This window comes from Agelaius phoeniceus, chromosome 4, assembly GCF_051311805.1.
Source record: "Agelaius phoeniceus isolate bAgePho1 chromosome 4, bAgePho1.hap1, whole genome shotgun sequence".
Classification (NCBI taxonomy): Eukaryota; Metazoa; Chordata; class Aves; order Passeriformes; family Icteridae; genus Agelaius; species Agelaius phoeniceus.
The window spans coordinates 32,720,280-32,739,743 of NC_135268.1; the positions used below are offsets into that span (position 1 = coordinate 32,720,280).

At 36.0% G+C, this 19,464-nt stretch overlaps 1 protein-coding gene across 6 annotated transcripts in view; it reads left to right on the plus strand.

Annotated features, from left to right (window-relative positions):
* The window catches only part of LOC143693955 (uncharacterized), a 183,785-nt gene that overhangs the window by 109,391 nt on the left and 54,930 nt on the right, over nucleotides 1–19,464 (plus strand). For 2 of the 6 annotated variants that reach the window (XR_013182073.1, XR_013182072.1), the window contains 3 exons: nucleotides 9,607–9,694; nucleotides 17,647–17,699; nucleotides 18,641–18,812. Coding sequence is in view for 1 of the 6 variants with exons in the window: in XM_077177238.1 (XP_077033353.1) it covers nucleotides 9,607–9,664; nucleotides 17,647–17,670 (82 nt within the window). In the remaining 5 variants the exon portion in view is untranslated. Of the gene's footprint in view, nucleotides 1–9,425; nucleotides 9,460–9,606; nucleotides 9,695–9,721; nucleotides 12,025–17,646; nucleotides 17,700–18,633; nucleotides 18,813–19,464 lie in introns of those variants that run through there. The other 4 variants (XR_013182074.1, XR_013182075.1, XM_077177238.1 and 1 more) reach the window with 4 other exon arrangements.

Consider the following 19,464-nt stretch of genomic DNA (forward strand, 5'->3'; position numbering starts at 1 on the left):
TGTTTCCCAGAGAATTGTTACAGAAGGGAAGCTGTGCCTCTTAGTTGTCTGTGGTAACAGCTAGCTTCACATCTGACTTACGTGAACTGAGGGTAGTTTGTGTGCTTCCTTAAATCACAGCTTACAAAGAACCCAAGAGTTTTCCTCAAAGCTCCCTGTACCAGAAGGGCCAACACTTGCCCCCAAATTTGCCATATCAAGTTGATACCCATGTACAAAATTCTTGCCTGGAAGTAAGAAGCTGAGCCAAACACAACTGGAAAAAACAGAAGAATAGCATGCAGTGACTGTTGCCAACCCTGAGACTAAAATAATTTGTGTCTCAATAGAAAACACATGATAGATATGTTCTAGTGAAAGGTATTTGTGCAATACATCACATACATTTATACTTTAATGGGGAGACTGTTATGACTAACTCGTATTGTATATGGTCTTTCAAGGCCAAAAGATATGTACTGAGCAAATAAGGTAGATTTATAGTTTAATAGGCCTTTTTGAGGACATATAACAAGATAAATTTGAAAAATGTAAACTCTACCCTCTCCAGATCAGTAACTGTAAGTAACCAAATGTTTTGGTTCAGAGGAAATTTCTCTTATTTATATAAAATCCATAACCTTAGCTGTTACTGTGAAAAAGGTATCAGTGCAGAAATCTTTAGTAGGTTAGCAGTATTTCATAAATCACCAGGTAAATGGAATATTTCAGCTTCTGGAAAGTTCAAATGTTACCACTAAGGGAAAAAACTCTCCTTGCATAACAAGTTACTGCGCCCTAATTAAAACAAAACCCCACATTTTTAAAGATTAGTATACAATGGGAAAGTATGACTTTAGTGCTCTGATATGAGAAATGAGGAGTTGTTCAGGTCTATCCACAAATTTTGATAAGGAATAGGAATTCTTAAGCAATTTTTAAGGTTGAATTGCAGTTTTTGACATTTTGCATCCAGGCATCTAAGCAATTTTCTTTTGTACTGGTGTTACTGTTATTTTATTATAAACCAGAATTCCACATAAAAATGGAGCTTTACTGTGCTAGAATTTTTGCTGTGTTAAAATAAGAGTAAAGTGCACCTGTCAATTTACAGCCTTTAGGTTCAGGAGGGTAAAAGCTGTGAAAAAGTAATCTGCAACTTTGTGATTGCTTGAGTCCAAAGCACATGCATTTGTAAGACTAAGAACTAAATATGTGTGTGATATGGTAGTTCAGGGAGTTAAGGGGGAATAGGTATTATTGCTAACCAAAATAGTTTTTCAGGACACTCAAAATAATGCATAGAGGAAAGGAAAAAAATCAGTCTTCTTAATTTTTGTTTTCTGTGCCATATCTAGTTTATTTACACAATTATTAAACTCTTGCCATCACATTTATTAAGAATTAATAGAAAGAGAGACTGGTCAAAAAATCCCAGTATTTAACAGTCACAGAATTGGTCAGGTTGGAAGAGACCACAGTGGGGGATCTGGTCCAACCTCTCTTCTCAGTCAGGGTCTTCCTAGAGCACATGGCACAAGATTGATTCCAGAGGGTTCTTGAAAATCTCCAGTGAAAGATATTTAGTATTCCATGAGCTGGGACTTCCTTTCTATGTGATAGTATTTTTACTTATTTCTGAACCAAAGTGAAAAATTTGCAACATAACAGACAGTGTATTCCAGATATTTCAGGGGATATGTCACCTTCTGATCCTTCCCCTAATTTCTAGGCCTAGTGAAAACTGATTTTGGTTCTGAAGTCAAGGGAAGCCTACAATGCAGTGGGGAACTTGAATTACATCTTTAATCAAACCAGCAGGGGCAGGTCATGGAAGCATCCACATAAATTTTGGTGTGGGCTGGAAAGGAGAATGTTTGTTTCCACATGCTCCTCTTGGCCATCCCACAGTGGGGCTGGAACAGGTTGGTCTATTCCTGCTGGCATTCCACCCCCTGCCCACGGGGCAGTGGGACCTCGACCGACAGCAGAATGGCAGCAGCAGTTCTGAATCTGGTGGTGGACAAACAGCCCACAGTGTCTGCCCTGCCATCTGGGAATCACAGCAGTCTCCAAGTGCCATCCTACTAAACTGAATCCTGTTGTTGCAAACCCTGAGCCTAGTAACAGGAAAAATAGCTGTGGGGTGTTTTGTCCATATAATTTACACTTATAAACAGTTTTTTATTTGCTTTTTCTTTGTGCCTAGTTTATTCAACGCTAAGTGACAATGAAATTCTTCATGTTTGAAATTGCATGTGTTTATGAGGATGTATCTCAAAGTTTTCTCTTTCAATAAAGTCCAAAGAGTCTTTATTAAGTCTCCATTTATTTTCCAGTTGTGTCCAGTTGTGTCGGTGTGTATGTGTGTATTTTCCTTAAATTGTATTTGTGCAATCTAATTTCTTCAGTGAAAGATTTTGAAGCAATAAAATGTTGCAAATGTTACCATAGCAATAAAGATCTTAGAGTACCAAAAATAGTATCTTGTTAAATCCCACTGTAGGGTTGGTACCTCTGCAGCTACAGCATCACTGTCCTTTACTCAGTGAATTTTCTGTTTTTTCTTTGAAACATGGAATGAGTGTGACATCATATACGAGTCATATATGACATGGACATGTCCACTAGCAAAGGTACTTCACATGCAAGTGAAATGTGACTGGTTATGAAAATAAAATGAAGGATGATTACAAGTCCCAGGAAAGATACAGGATGTGGCACTTCTCTAATTTATGCTACAGAAATCTAAGAATAAATATGTTAAGGCCAAATTAGTTGTGTAGCTGTTAAATGAGTAGAAGAGAAAGGAGCATGTTAGCAAAATCTTATGATCCCTGCATGCCAGTTATAACTGTATGGAATTATTACAATATTAATTAAAGTCTTCCAACAATGAATATACTGAAGTAGGAAACTTTGGACAAAACCATTTGAACATTCAACCATTGGTATTAAATAAGAAGGGGTTTGTAACATTGCAGAGATGTTATGCATGTATATACCTGATTCCTTAGCATTAATAGTGACAGGATATTACAGTGAGCCAAAAGTCTGTTGTGCAAAATGAAATACCTTCTTTTGATAAATCAAGCCCTTGTTTCAAAAACTTATTTCCAAATATTGGACTTGATATGTGAAATTTGTGAACTAAATTTTGTATCAAAAGATAATTAAAGGATTCCTAGTGCTCCAAGTCAATCTGCATATGCTCAAATTTGATTTGATGTCTTATACATTGTATAGAAATCACTGCACATGACATTAATGTTATGCCATAGTAAAAATGTGACATATTCACAGTAGGAAAAATTTGATTTATATTCCGATTTCATTTTTTTTTTTACTTTAAATGTTATATATTTAAAAATTTTCAATTTCCTCCGTATATTTTTAACTTGTGGATAAATCTCCAAATAGTGAGGTTTCTGAGACTGCCCGTGTTTTTCTTTCCTTGCGAGCAAAATTACCTTTTCTACAACGAAATGTAAATGTTTTTATGTTTAACATCAGGTTAAGGAAAAATCAACTTCCTCAGATCTCTTCTTTCCCCACGCATTTCTGTCTCCAAGTGGTTTTTGAAAGTCAACCTCTTCTCATGTTTCCTCAGGTGCTTCATAACACAACTGTGAAAGCAATGTTGTAGTTTCATTCATAATGCATATCTCAGATACTTTACTCTTTTTCTGTGTACAGAATTGAAGATAGAAGATGTTGGACTCTCTGACAAGGCTTGGCGTGACTTACAGACCCGTTTCATTTAATCTGCAGGTGTTTGCTTTGGAAGGCAATTAGGCATCTCTAGGCTTTTGAAGTTTCCCATGCATTAATATCCCCATCTGTCTCCTTGCTTTTTTGGTATTTCTACTGTGTTTCATAACATAAAGATCAATATTGAAAAGGTAGTGGCTTCTCACATCCCTGTGGATTTGTGATGATTTATCAAATATAAATGATTAATCTAATAGAGTCTGAGAGCTATACTAAACACTTTTTTTTGTATGCAGTTACACAGCTGTTTAGTACTTCCTTGTGGGATAGGTGTTTATAGAGGTTATTAGAATTATTTACTATGTTAACCTTTGTTAAATGACCATAATATTGGTATATCTTTTCCTGAAAGAACATAACTGAGTTGCCTGTGTCACAGTTCCTTCCACTGTGGCAATTGGCAATACCTTAAACATCTGCTGAAGTCCCATTGCTTAATCAGTGGTAAATTTGAAAGTCTATATGTTGAAATAGGAATATTGGCTTCTGGAACAATGCTTCAGTGGGAATTACTCATCTATTGTTGTACACCATGATGCTGCATCTCATCACAGTAGTATCTCAAGAATCAGAGTTTATAGCCAGGAAAGATATCATAATGCATTAAATACCTCATGGTTCTTGCTACAAAAGAAATAAATTGTCAGATAGCTGGGTTACAATCATGAGTTCTTCTATTTGTCAGTAATAATGTATAATTTTCAAGTATTACTAGCTTCTTATTCAGCACAGGTGTATGATAAACTTATGGATGTGTTTAGAAGTGTCTCTAGAACTAAAGTAATCTATTATCTATGTAATTATACAAAGAACATTTTTCCAATTGAAAAAAAATTTATATGAATCAGGAAGTTATCTGTAAATATCAGAGCTAATAATTTATCATTAATTGCAATTAAATTACCAATTTGTCAGAGTAGTGTTAAAAATTACAAATATTTCAATCAATGCTTTATGAAAAAAATCAATTTTTATGTCACTGATGAGATGGGAATTTTTCTTTCTGTATAGGATGTCATGTATCATGTGGCAATATTTCCATTTTTATTGTTTAAATAAGAGGAATGAAAAATACTAGTGGCATAGAACACATCAATTTTGGGTGATATCTTTGTACTTTAACAGAGCTTTATATTTTTACTAATAAATCAATAGTAATTTTTGTCATAAGAACTGATCAAATAGGAATAGGGCTGAGGTAATGCATATTTACTAATTTACACATGGATTTAAGTTGTTTGTTTAAAAGTAGGAAAAATGCTTTAGAATTTGGATATGTCAGCATTGCTTTTCTGTATCGCTCATTTGGTCTTCTCTGCCTTCTTTGGTAGCTGAATATTAGCTTGAAAAGATATGTACTGGTATATGTTTCAAGTGATCTGGTGTTCCTTTTGAACCCCATATTGATTAAGTCTTCTTAGTTATTTGGAATGTGAAGTGTCTTGCTGACAGGTTATGAGAATGCCTGATGGAAATAGACTGAATAGACTGCTCTAAATTACAAGGAGCATGCAAGGTTTGCTTACAAACCCAAAGAAGGAAGATACTGTGCTTTTCCCACTGCACACTGATATCAAAAGAACTCTGTGATGCTCCTATTGTGCTGCAGGATATGATTTGGTTATTTCATTGGATCATTTAGTGTGTTTGATGAGAAGTGAAAGTGAAATACCAGGAACATGCAAATAATGTTGTACTTACAGTGTTTTGTAATTTTTGCTTAATTAGCTGCAGGGCAAAACCACTGTGCTTTTGAAAAAAAGCCCCAGAGGATTTTAATTTTGCTAAAATAATATCTAGACAATGGTTATGAGATGGCACTGGAAATGGGGAATACACCTTGTTCCCTTTGCACATTTCATTTCTGTTAATTTTATAAAAAATATCTTCATTCAGTTGTTGCTTCTAAATAAGACTTCAAAACATGCCCTAGTGTTAGATTCTTTAATATCCAGTATATTGCACTCCAAGGATCCCAATGCAGTCAAAAAGGGAATACTCTGTTTTAGACAGCTATGCCTCCATTAGGTTTTTCTCTCAAATTCTCCAGTAAACTTCCCCGAGAAACAATAGGTTTTTCCTTTAGGAACATTCCCCCCCCTCCCACAAGATATAATAGTAAGTTCAGAATTACAAGGACACTAGAAATTGAAAATCTGTGATTTTCCAGGGCTACTTCATTATAATTTTTTCATTCATTGCATTTAGTCTCAGGAAAAATGTGAATTTTCAATAACTCCTCCAGATAGATACTCAATTTACTACTACTTGCATATGCTTGTATTGAAAGAAGAGCTAAAGATTTGCTTCTACAAAGACTTTTTGTTCATGGTAAGTGATGCACTAGGAAAGTAGGTTAAAAATATGTTGCTAGGAAACAGAAGAGGATCCTAGCAACTGCTCTGAAAATGAAAATTGGATGCCTGTGTAAGGATGGAGCTTCAACCCACAGCAATCCAGCTAGCTAATATTGTTTTCTTAAAGGGGATTAATTCTGTAGCCTCAATCTTTGCTATTTTATTAGTGAAATAGTATTTCTTATTTAGAATAATGTTCTTAGAGAAGGAAAATGATTTTTTGTCCATTATAGTATCTTACAACGTGCTGGTAACACACTCAGTATTTAGCTGGACCAGAATTATAAGCTTTTGAGATCCATGTTCCTCATTTATATGCAGGACTCACCTGTTAGAAGGATGCTCATTAACCTGTGGCTTTATGCAATCAATATTCTAACAGAGTAGTTGTTTTATTGAATTTTTGTCATTATGTTCAGAGATTTAACACCTCAGGGAGAAAGTATGCATTTGTGATCCCAAATTATTTTTAGGAAAAAAAAATAAGGGATTTTTGAAATATATGTAGCCTTCTCTTCTTTCAGCACTAGTTTCACTTCCTTCCTGGACTTTCATTTTTCCATCTTTTTTTTCCCTCTCGTCTTCCACAATAGTTCACCTCCTAGCATTTGTACCTTTTCTTTTCTGTTAAACCTTTTCTCCCTTCCTCTTGCATTTCTCACAGTCATCCTCCCTTCTACTTTTCCAGACCTTGCCTTCTCTTCTCTCTCTTTCCTCTTTCCTGATCCACACAGTTATATTCCTTTTCCCTAATGAACCTTTGCCTGGGAAAATAGGGCATTAGTTACAGGACTAATGTGACACTGTGATTCACTCCAGCATTGCTAACTACCTTCAAGGCAGAGAGGCTTTTATTGGTGAAAGCAGCCAGCATGATACAGAAAATCCTTTTTATCTTCAGTGTGTAGGCTAATGCTGCGCAAGCTCAGGAACACTTGATCTACACCCACGTGACTTTTCCATCTGCATATGCATAGACACTTAAATATAGTCCCAGAAAGCATATTGTCCTAAATTTGTGTGTGTGTTCTTATGCATGTGTGGGTAAGGCTGTCTTGATCTTTGCCTCAATGTCAAGATAAATTCTTATATAGGAATACTATGAAATAGGTCAACATGCAGAGCTGGTGTGAGTTCCAGCATGTGTTATTCTTCTGTGTATAATACAGAAGAAGGATATTTGTTCAATATTCTTCTTGATTGTTGAGTCAATCTTGGAGCAATAGAAAGAGTTAAGTGTGCAAAAAACCCAGGCAGTTATTGTGGTATGACATGTTGTACCCTGCAGGTAATGGCCTGTTAAGGAGTAGGAAATCAGGAAGAGATTTAGATATCAAAAGGAGCAGAAATAAGGGATGACAGGTGAAGAAAAAACAATCAGATGTGAATTTACTTTCTACAGCTATCTTGCATAAACTACCTATGCATATAGGCAAATATCCTGAGGAGTAGCTTTGGAGAAATTGTGATTTATAAAGTGGGAGATGGTAGAAATCACTGTAAGGAAGACAGCAATTCCTGAACTAGGAATCATATCCAAGGCTACTGTAGCATTCTGAGTGTATCTCTTTTAGAAAAACTTGTTTCTCTTCTATGCTAATTTCATGGGTCATTGGAGAAACAGATCCATTTTATACTTGTGTTTGTTTTTTTGTTGTTTTTTTTTTTGTTTGTTTGTTTGTTTGGTTGGTTTTTTTTGTTTAAAGACTTTCTTCAACACTCCTTTCTACTGTGGCAGAACTAGAGCTGTCTACTGTGGCTATGGTATATGCTCTGCAAATATGAGAAATGTACCTGGCTTCAGCATCTGTTAAACCAATCCATTGCCAACCTTGTGCAGTGTGGAGATTCTGCATGGACTCACTTAATAAAGGCTAACTCTGACTGGAAAAAAATATGTACAGTAGCTGGTAAGATAATAATGGGGCATTGCTCCTTTAAGGGAACCCACCTGTTTTGAAGTGGCTAAGAGAGTAGTCCTTGTAAACACAGTGGAAACCTCAATAAGTTAAGAAATATCAAAAAATAATTAGCCCTGTGTCAGGGTTCTTGATTAATAAGTAATTGAACCTCTCAACCTGCTGCATATGGAGTTTAAGTTTGATGAAATTAGACCTCTGTGGTGTGAGATTATCTCTATTTTAAGTCAAATAAAATCCTCATTGCAGAAATTAGTTTGATGATCTCACTCAGATCCTCAAAATATTTTACTTTGCATTACTAAACCACTTAATTGTTTATCAAAAGCTGGTGAAAGTGTTGATTTACAATATATTAGGTCAGGATGAAACAGCTCTGTTAAAAATGGTGCTAGCACAGAGTAAACTTCAAGCATATTCTGGTATATTTTGCTTCATTAAAAACAAAGACTGATCACATTAGATTTCTCCTTGTGTATGTAGTCATGTATTTGAGAGCATGGGGAATGCAGTGGAGGAGGTGGATAAATTGGGAATTAGAGGTGATTTCTCTATTTTCCTCTATGTGTAGTTCCACATCTTGTTATTTCCTGCAGTCCTGTCATTTGGCTTATTTCTCTTTGAAAGAAATAACTTGCATTTCATATATTCAAAGGTATATATTATGAGGACCTTGACAGAAAATTGGCTGTCATGAATAATTTCTCTGTGAATGTCAGTCACCTAAGTCTCTAAGCATGGCTGAGCACACAACACGTTTAATGAAACTTTAACAGACCCAAAAATTTGGTTGACGTGAGCAAATGTTTATGATTAAATTAAGGATTGTTTCCAGTCCAAAGCCCAGCAAAAACAGTCCTAATGGCTCCAGCACACTAAGAAGGATTAAAGAAAATGTGTGCTAAAGCTGACAGTGATGACTGATCAAAACTTCAGTCTTTTTAGCCCTGAGGTAACTAGGTCAGATTTCATCAATGTAAGCCTTAAGGTATAAAATAGAAATTGAACTTGCATGGTGATGCAAGCTGGCTATGAAATTAGGAGGCCTTGGCTCACAAAATATGAAAAGTTGGCATACTCAATGGAAATGATGTTCAAAGCAGTTCACAGTTAGAATGAGGAAAACAGCTTGTGCCACTTTGGAAGAATAAACAGCAGTTCTCTTTTTGCAGTACTCATATTTCACACAGTAATAAGTATGAACAAAAACCAGAAAATTATTATCAAAGTAGGAATAAAAATAGTGATCCTTTGAAGTTTCTAAATGTTTAGAAATTGTCTATTATGAAGCTACTGCATGTAAAAGATAAAAGGTATTTTTTTGTGAAGAAATAAGCATTTAGGAAAAGATCCAAGTAGCTACATATAGTATATTTTCTTCAGGAAAATATTTGAATAAGAAAACATGCACTTGAAAGCAATTTGAGAAAATCGTGAGTAAAGACATTTTTCTTTTGATACAGATTTTTATGGTTTTTATGGCATTTGTTACTGCACGAGATAAGTTTCTTCTGAAGAGATAGGGGACAATTTATTGTATCTCAAAAGCATAACAATTAATTCTTTACATTAAATCCTAGATTTTCAACTCAGCAAGAGGATCAGAATTTGAAATACATCAGGAGAAAGCATTACCTGGTGAGAATATCTGAGCTGCCATCACACAATGTTAGTTCTAATTTTACTTTTCTTTTCAAAATAGAAGCAGAGCATTGTGTCTATAGGACTACTCCTGAGATATGGGCTGGGATCTCTAAAAGAGCACTGGTTAAAAAAGAAGTCCAACATCTTACCTCCTTCCCCATGCTCTGGGTGACAGCCCAGGAGCCCCAGTGCTTGTCAGAAGCAGCAGCATAATCAGCTGTCGCAGTTTGACAAAATACCCATCCCAGCTCATTGTGCTACAGCACCTGCCCAGGAACACTGGGATCCCAGAGCCAACACTTAATTCTGCAGACAACCAGGTAAAACTCTGAGTGGTACACGTGGAAGGAATAAGGTCCTCTTCAGCAATTTATGTGAAAGTCATATTTTTCTTTTTGAGGTGCTCTGCTTTGTGCTGCTAGAGGCCCTCTAAAGACAGCAAGTACAAAGGGTGTATGATGCACTGTTGAGTAGGTGGGCTGTGACCTTTTGTTTCTTCTGAACTGTTTCAACATGATGGGAACTGCCAACTTTTTTCCCCTTCTTCATTTTTGCCTGTTGATCTTTTGAGTCAAAACCCAAATTAAGGCTGTGTAGTTTGTTATGTGTCTCTAAAGTGGAGAAAAAGGATGACAAAGGATGCTAATTTAGAAAGACACAAGTGAAAAGTGATAATGAGAAACTGCCACAAACCCGATATGAAACAAAATATGCCTTCAAAGCAGTGATGGGCCAGTGAAGTACACTCCTATTTAAGAAATACTGAAAATAGACTGGATAGCTGGGGGTGCAGCAGGTTGGGGAGTGGAATTTGCTGCAGTACTGGTTGCTGCAGGAGCTGGGGCCTGGGCTTTGCTGTTGTGCACATGCATGTGCCTTACACCACCTTGGAAGAGATACTTCCCTTTCCCATGTACCCTGTGCTCCTCCACTGCTCCAAAGCTGCCAGCTGCAGCAGGCAAGTGCATTTAGCAGCTAAAGCATGAATAAATCCAGCCATGCCTTGTGGCTGGGCAGCTCTATTTAGCTGGTAAAGGTTGCATGTGGGAAGAAGGTATCAAACTGGAAATATCAGGAAGGACTGTGATGTTAAGGTCTATGAGCACCTAAAAGCTGAGCTGGCAGGGGGTTGGAGAACAGTCCTTCTTGGAAAGAGAAGGCAGCAGGCTGGATTCACCTGAAAAACCCTGACCAAGAATTAATTTAATGCCACAGACTTTTGATTCTGAACCTTAATGATGTGTGTTTGCTTCCTATTAAAATGTAAGTATTTTTGCTTAAGCTTATTGTCTGCCACTTATTTTGGAAGTCAGTCTCCTAATAATGTTCCATTTCTTGAAATAAATTTAGGATATTTCCAGTGATGGAAATGTGGTTATTTCCAGGGACTTCTGCCTAGAAAAAACATTGGCATAGAACTGGAAAAACGGATCTCTCAGGCACGTTTTCTCTCTTTCACACACACAACATATCTTTATATTGCAGTATGTATTTACGTGCAAACACATCCAGACCCATATAAGACATTTAGGAGGCGATTTAGGAAATCAGCAAAATTATAAACAAGCATAGCTTTCCTGAACAGTACTTGTACAGAATATGGTAATGTGCACATGAGAGATGTACTTATGAAAAAGGAACAGAGCATGAACACCATATTTATGGTGATACAAACAGAAATAAAATGAGTAAGAACATTAAGATTCAACTGAAATGTGTAAAGGCACTGTGAAGTGGAGGTGTGTTCAAACAGTGGGTGATTTCTGCTGGAAGGAGAGCTCTCGCTGAAGTAAGTTCAGAATACACTGGAAAAAATACTGGAATTATGAGTAATCACACTTTGACAGAAGGTAAAGAGAAGTAACACTGTTTCTATTTCTTTTGAGAAACAAGAGGACAAAATGAAATACAGAAAGCACACGTTTTCCAAAACAAATTCTATATAGCACTTTGAGTCAAAAATGTGGGAAGATGTTACTCATTAGCATTTCTATAATTTTATTGATAGAGTGCCCTGTTCTGCTTTGATATATACATGTTTGATTACAATAATGATTGGTTAAGTGTAATGATGATTATCTGATGCTAATTTTAAATGTTTAAAGGTGAAGCTCACCAGTGGAAATTGTTGGTCAATCTGCAGTAACATAGTGTAATATTGGTTTTTTTCATATATTCATGCAAGGTGTTTTGTTGAAATCACTCCTTCTATTAAAGGGAAGGCAAAATTACAGTAATAGTTTTCATTTGCATTTTATTTTTGAGGCTGCCTCCTCACCCTTCCCCAAGGAACACTGAGAAGCTCCAAGAAGAGTGTCAGCCTGACTCAAGGGCTGGGAGGTTGTCTTCTGTCAGTGAGTAAAGTGAAAGGACAGATAAAATGCTAGTGCTGAATGTCAACCTGGGGTTTAAGCATGGGTATCAGCTAGGTTTTTTTATTTTTTGTGAGGGGATTTTCATGTGTTGTATCTGGCTTTTTTTTTTTTTTTTTTTTGCCATTAGCCACCTGGCAAAGGGCTTTTAAAGGGTTCAGCAGAAGTTGAAGCAATAGAACCAATGTACACTGTAGTTAATTAAATTGGCCAAAGTGCTTTTGGCTCCACTTTAGGGAAAGGCCTTATTAAGATTTTCCAATTTGCTTTCAATGATCTGGAAATTAATAGCAGCACACTATTCCAATATAGAATAAGATATTTTATCAGAAAATTTCAAATTGACCTCTGTAAGTTTGAATTTACCTCTGTATATGAAAAAATATATTTTCAGTGAGCTGTGATAGCAAAAATACTGTTAAAACAATAATTTATATAATGGATCTTTAAGACTGCATACATTTTTACTGGACATTTACAAAATTACCAGCATATACTTTTAAAAAGAGTTTATAAGGTTGAACCTCATTTACACTGGGTTTTAGGGGAGAAGTAAGCTGCAGGAGAAATTAAAGGAGTATTAAATATGAAAATATCATATTTTTTATGCTTCCATGCTGTCAGTACCATTATACCATCCTACATTGCTTATTCTTGTTAATATTTTGGTTTCCAAATGAAGGCATTATTGAAGAGTGGACTTATATTTTAAGAAAATTATTTTTCTTAGAAATTTAAGGCGACTATTTAAATACTCATTGTAAGTAGGATCAGTTTTAAAATGGAGGAAGAACCCAGACTTCAGTACACACACAGAGGTATGTTTGTACTTTGATGTATTTTTTCCCAAAACATATTTATGTATCATTTTAAGTCATTTGGGCAGAGATTTGAAAATAGGCACCAAAGATTGTTTTTTTCCCTCCTAAGAGCTCAATTCAGCAAGAGCATTCAGGCTGGAGTAAATCTGTAGAACACTGGGCTTCTCTACCTGTGCATTTAGAGTGGTTAATCTTATCAGTAAGCTTAGCCTTCCAGTATAATTTTGGACAGAAACTTTCTGCACTAGCTTTCTCATCTTTGAAAAATATCTGAAAAGCTCTATACTATATTCAGTTTTTACAGTAAAGTCTTTAGGCTTATGCTTAACTCTATGCAAAATGTGGGGGCTTTTTTTCTGATTAAAAGCTAGTACTTGTTGACGTTGTTTAGGCCATTCCCAGACATTTCATGCTTCATATTTGTATCCTGAATTTGAATCTACATTATTTCCCTTCCTAAATGTCTTTAAAATTATATGATACTGTATAACAAGTAAGGCTCAGAAATCTTAAGCTTGCTAATGAATCTGTATGTACTTTTTAGCCTATTAGGCCTTACCTTTTATTTCTACTCTATTTGTTAATATGAAATTAACTATTGCAGGTCAATTGAAAGAGGTAATAAAGTCAAGAGGTAGAAACATGCCAATCTAAAAATACTTCAGAATGAAAATATGAAGTGTAAAGGCATACTAACAAAAATATGAGGATTGATAAGGAAACAAAGAATATAATGAGTTCCTTTCTTATTTATTTCATTTAGTAAGTTTAAAAATCCTGTTTGTTAGTATTTCATTTAAATCCTGGTTCTCATCTGTTTGTGTATTGCTGTGCATGTGTTTCTGGGAATACCACAGTGCTTTAGCAACAGAGGAACTGAATAGCTCACATTAGAATACTAGACATTATCTAGAGTTGTATAAAGCTGGCTTAGAGAAAAATATTTTGTGATTTATTTAGGACTATAACTATGACATCTGTTTTCAATCAATCTTCTCATTGATACAAGTTAAATATTGATAGCCTTACTAAAATATCAACTACATAATTACTAGGGGAATGTTGCAAAATTAGGTAGGAAGCTACCACTAAAAGATGTAATTGGGAGTTGGAAGATATGAATAAATTTAGAGCAGTTCATAAATTTAGAACAATTTTTTCCTTGCGCTTCATATGTACATCCTTAATTTTTTTTGTTTGCTTGCTTTGGTGGGGGGATTTTAATAAATTTTATAGAAAAATTGTGAAGAATAAGATTCTGATGATAATAGGTTAGATGTGTATTTTGTGTGAGCAGGCCCATAGAAAAATATTCTTATTATCTAACAACTCATGCAAAGTCAAAGGTATTTGAATATGTCATGAGAGAAGGGCTCATGACTGTTCATGAACAGTTTATTGCAGCAGAGGTCAGAGATGCAGTAGCTTTAAAAACTGCTAAAACCTTAGGTATCTTTGTAGTAAAGTTGATATGTGAATTCAGATAGTTCCCAACTGACTTTCCAGGCCCTGCCTTGCCTGAGCAGGGCTATTGCACATATTTTGATGTTCTACTAAAGTATTGCAAAAGTCCAAAGTTACATTTACTGCTTTCTTAACTGTCATTTGGCTTTTATATTTCTGCTATATCTGATTACAACCCAAAGATTTCTGAACCTGGCAGCCTAAGCCCCAGATGAAAACTGCTGTTAAATGGTTTCACGATTATCTAGGTTTTTAGGTCTTCACCTTTGGCCATACACTTGCCCCTCAATCTGAATTATCCTTCTGTGATTTCCCTTTCAAAATCAGTATGCTTCCACAAAAAGGCCTGTGTTTTGAAGAATTAGAATTTCTTAATGTTTGACCAAAAATTCCAGACAAGTTCTAACTTTTTTCCAGACCCGCCCATTTTCTACTGATTATAGCTTGCCTAAAATCACACTACAAGTATGTGAAGGAGGACATGCCTGCACTGGCACATAGAGGCAGGTCTGAGCTCCCTTTGGTTGTGTTAGCCTACAAAAGCCAGGGAAAGACTGGGCAGAGGCACCTATGCAAGTTCAATTAAATTCCAGCAACCTTAGTGCAGCACTTTCACACAGCCTGGTGTAACCAGCTGAGAATTCACTGTTAGCTCATTTTGCTCACAACACCATGTAGAACATGATAATTTCACGTGTTCACCATCCTCTGCTTATGAAGTCAGCTCTTCCAACAAACATATCTTCAAAGTGGCTCTTTTTTTCCATCCATTCCAAGGGGAGAATGGTCTTCTCTCTTGCCTGGATGTGAATCTGTATGTGGAACACTGGAAATGAGTGATTGTTTTCATTACTTGAATTTGCTTAAACTAATTCTATCCCCACTTATCTTAGCTGGTAGAAGGAGAGGTATGCTCCTGTGCAGGGTAATTACACAAAATCTCTACCGTAAATCCAAAGCATGAGAGGTTCTGAGACTGAATTCTGCATATACTGGCTGAAATGTTCATTAATCATGGCAGTTTGGCTGGAGCTCTATCAGAAATCTCAGACAAAAGCACAGCATGTTTTTGAGTTAATAATGGAGGCTAGAATTTCTTACATACTGGCTCCAGCACCCCCCTGACTATAAATCCAAGTTGGATTAATGAAAAAGTAATACAACTAAAGAGTGGCATGTAGAGCTGCAGCATGAATGAAGCCCCATTTCCTATGGATTGGTGCCTTGTGGTTGTTTTGCCTTGATGGTTAAGGTATGAAAATCCTGTGGCTTTTCTTACAACTGAATATTTATAAGTGCTGGCATGCAGATTCTTAGGTGTCATGAAAATTTTGATCTCCTACTAAGGCCTTTTCTTCAGCCACCAACTTACAGGATTTGAACTCAATCCTCAGTTTTATATTTCTACAGAATGTACAGAAACATAATAATCTTTGAGATCAGTATCCTTTTGTATCATTTCCACTGAAATCAGACTGTGAGTTCCAAAGCTATTTAGGAAGCACACATGGGGATATGTATGGAGTGTACTCAGACAATGTTTGACAGCAGAGCAAACTATGGCAGAAACAACACTGTATTTTTCCCAACTGTCATTAGTGAAAAGTTAGAGTATATTTTTCATAATTCTGGATGTCTGTAGGGGAAAATTGTTGTCTTAGAAATTTCTGCTTTGACAAGTTTGGACTAAATCTTGATTTGTGCCTGAGGAAATAATGCCAAATGAACTAGCTGTCTTGGAACTTTCAAGACACAGAAATAGGATGATGGACAATAAAGCAGGAGATTACAAGACTATAGACTTGCAAAATTTAGATTGGTTTTGAAGCTTCAATTTGGTGCTAACCTACAACTGAATTGCCTGATGTTCATCAGAAATGCTTTGCCTTTCTTGTGCAGTTACCTTGTCTCTTCTTTCAAACAATAATTTGGAAGTCAGTTCTTAATATTTTATAAGTTTTGTGATTTTTAAACATCCCAAAGTAAATCCAGATACCTTGGCTAACTTTTAAATGTCAAAGAAATAACTTTTTAGGGGAAAGTAATAAATATTCTGTGTTTATAACATTGATTTAGTACTGATTAAAACAGAAAACCTAGTTTTTCTCTGAGATATGTCTATGATGCATATAAATTATGGTTTGAAAAATATAAGTTATCAGAGCGTGCAGCACCAGTAAAATATTATTGTTGGCAGACATAAATTTCAATGATATTTGAATTTCAGTTTATGCAAAGTCTTCATAAGAAATTATTGCATTCATTTGTGTAAGCCTGAAAAATCAGACCAGAAATGACCTGTGCAAAATGTGGAGAAGTCTGGAGAATGAGCCCATGGAAATGGCACTGATTACCTGATCTTACTGCCTCTTCACAGCTGCTCACATCTAACACAGCTCACCTTTCCTCTGCTTTGGAATGTGACCACACAACAGCCCTTTCTCCCTGCTGGTGTTGCCTCATAATGCTGCTCCTCTGATTTCTGCAGATTTATGGAGAAATCTGCCAAGAGAGAGCTGAGTTATGAGGCAGTATATTTATTTGTCAGGGGAGTTACCTCATTAGGAACCCTCTTTGCATTTGTCAGTTCAATGCATGTTCCTTCACTGGACAGTGAGCAGGCACTTACACGTGTACTTACTTATACATGCACATGCACAGAGGAGCAGTAGCTTTGGATCTGCATCCTAGAAGCAAAAAGGTCATATTTCAAACTGAGTAGTCTCTGCATTTGTGAATTAAATGGCTCTTTGGCTGTTTTTACAGCTGATCCTGGTACTGAGATGTTTGTAACCCATTTACCATACTCTTAGATATAGAACAGAGAAGTGGGAGTTTCTGAAGGGACAAGGGAATATGTACTCTGGTTGCCAGCAGCTATAGAAAAAAAGAAAAGCTATGTTTTTGAGAAGAAAGATGTGATATTTATGTCTGTTTTTTTTTTTTTCTTTTGCAGTATGACTTATATCTGTTTTAATTTCTGACATCCTTGCCCTTTTGATTTGATCTCAATGATCAACTAAGCTCTATTCCAAGGCTTGCAATCTAATAATTATTTAAATTCAGGAGTGTAAAGAAACCTGTTAAAACTCATAATCAGAAACCAGCTATTTCCAGATTAGTATGCTACATCTGTTCTAACTTCCAGTATGGACAGTATTATCTTGTGGCCTTGATGAACAGTAGAGGATACTGAGGAGCATGTGGAAATCAATTTGCCATGCCATAGGGTACCTCTGGAAAGCTGCACAAACCTATGAAGTCCCAGATGCATCCACAAGATCTATCACTAACTATTTTTTTCTGTTGCAATTTTCAGGTCTTACTGGAATATCTGAAATGATTGATGCTAGACTGATAATCACAGATAAGGTACTTTGTTAGTCTATATCACGGTACAAAAGAACTCTTTGAAGTTCTTTAAGCATGTCCAGATTAAAAAACTATAAAATATATCTGAACACTGAAGTTGTATGCTGGTGACTTTTCCTGATTGCCTTTAGAGTTGTCGAAAATATTACATATTTTCTGTGCTGCCTCGAGGTCCAGCTACTCTTACCTAAAACCCCTCACAATTTGCAAGTTATTGTCTCTTCTGAGTAATAAGATTTTCAGAAGTACCTCAATTACTTAGATTGTTAAGACCTTTAAATAGTTTTGAAAAAGTTGTCTAAATAAATTCAATTTCCTAAGGGTGTATATGAGAAAGACCTGTAGAAACAAACAAAAAAGAGATGATTAGGGGTTTGGAACACCTCTGCTATGGAGACAGGCTGAGGGAGTTGGGGTTGTTCAGCCAGGGTGACCTTAGAGCACTTTCAGGTACCTAAAGGGGCCTACAAGAGAGCTGGAAATCGACATTTTACAAGAGCATGAAGTGAGAGGACCTGGGGGCATGACTTTATGCCACAATGTAGGAGGGTCCCTGGAAACATTCAAGGTCAGGCTGTCCATGGCTCTGGGCTCTGGTCTAGTTGACAATGTCCCTGCTCACTGCAGGGGGGTTGAACTAGATGAGCTTTACAAGGCCTATGACCAAGACAAAACATCCTATGACTCTATGAATAATTTCATTAATCAACACCTGAAATTTAGTCTGAATAACCTGTGATATCACATTCCTATGTCAACAATGACTGCAATGCACTCCTGTTCAGAATAACCTGAGTTGATACTTTGAATCAATGTTTTCCAAAGGCTTTGGAGATGCTTTTGAGGATCAATATAAATGTTCACAAGACTAAATTTTAGCTTGTTAATTTGAAAACATTGGGATTTTGGATTTACCTTTGTTCTCTTTGTACAGTAATCAGAGTATTTAGAAATACGGGAACTGTGACATCCGTGATTAAGGGCTGGAAGAAAACTCATGGGAAGTATTGTGTGTACTTGCTCTGTTCTTCTGCTCTTCCTGGACCTCCACATTTGATCCCTGTCAGGAGCAAAATATGAACTAGGCAGATCTTCGTTGTGACTCATGTTCTTGTAAGTCCTTTCTGCCTTTTTTCTGTTGCTTGAATTGTATTCCATTACAACAGTGAAACCTGTAAGCTCAGGGGCTGTGCATGTTTTTTCACTATGCCCAGCATAATGGGGCATTAACCTTTGCCACTTCTTGGTCTACCCTGGAAAAATATCAATAACATGACTAATAATGTAATACTGCATTACTTTCTCCCTCTAATGTAAAACTATGGTTTTACATTAGAGGGAGAAAATAATGTAAAAAAACAGTTCAGGGAAATAAAAAGTGAACTTCCATGAAAGTAATGGGAGTGGAATTAAAGAGTAAGCTCAAACACTAAATCAGTGTTCAGGTAAGAATGTGATCTTTTGCAAGTTTACTGAACCTAAAATAAGTTAGGACATTTGGGCTTCACTTTGTATACACCCATAATACCAACACCTGTGTTAATGTTTTAATGCTGTTATTTTAGTAATCCCAAATCCTTCAACCAGATCATGATGTGCTGGTATCCTTTGCTTAATCAGATTTCCAGCTAATGTGGTGATTTTTATAACTGTGTAAATAATTTGAAAATAAATATTGCAAAGTTAACTGAAAATAAACCAAAATATGTGCATCCACAGTATGATTGACAATTTAGCCTGAAGTCTGAAAATATTTCTGCAAGAT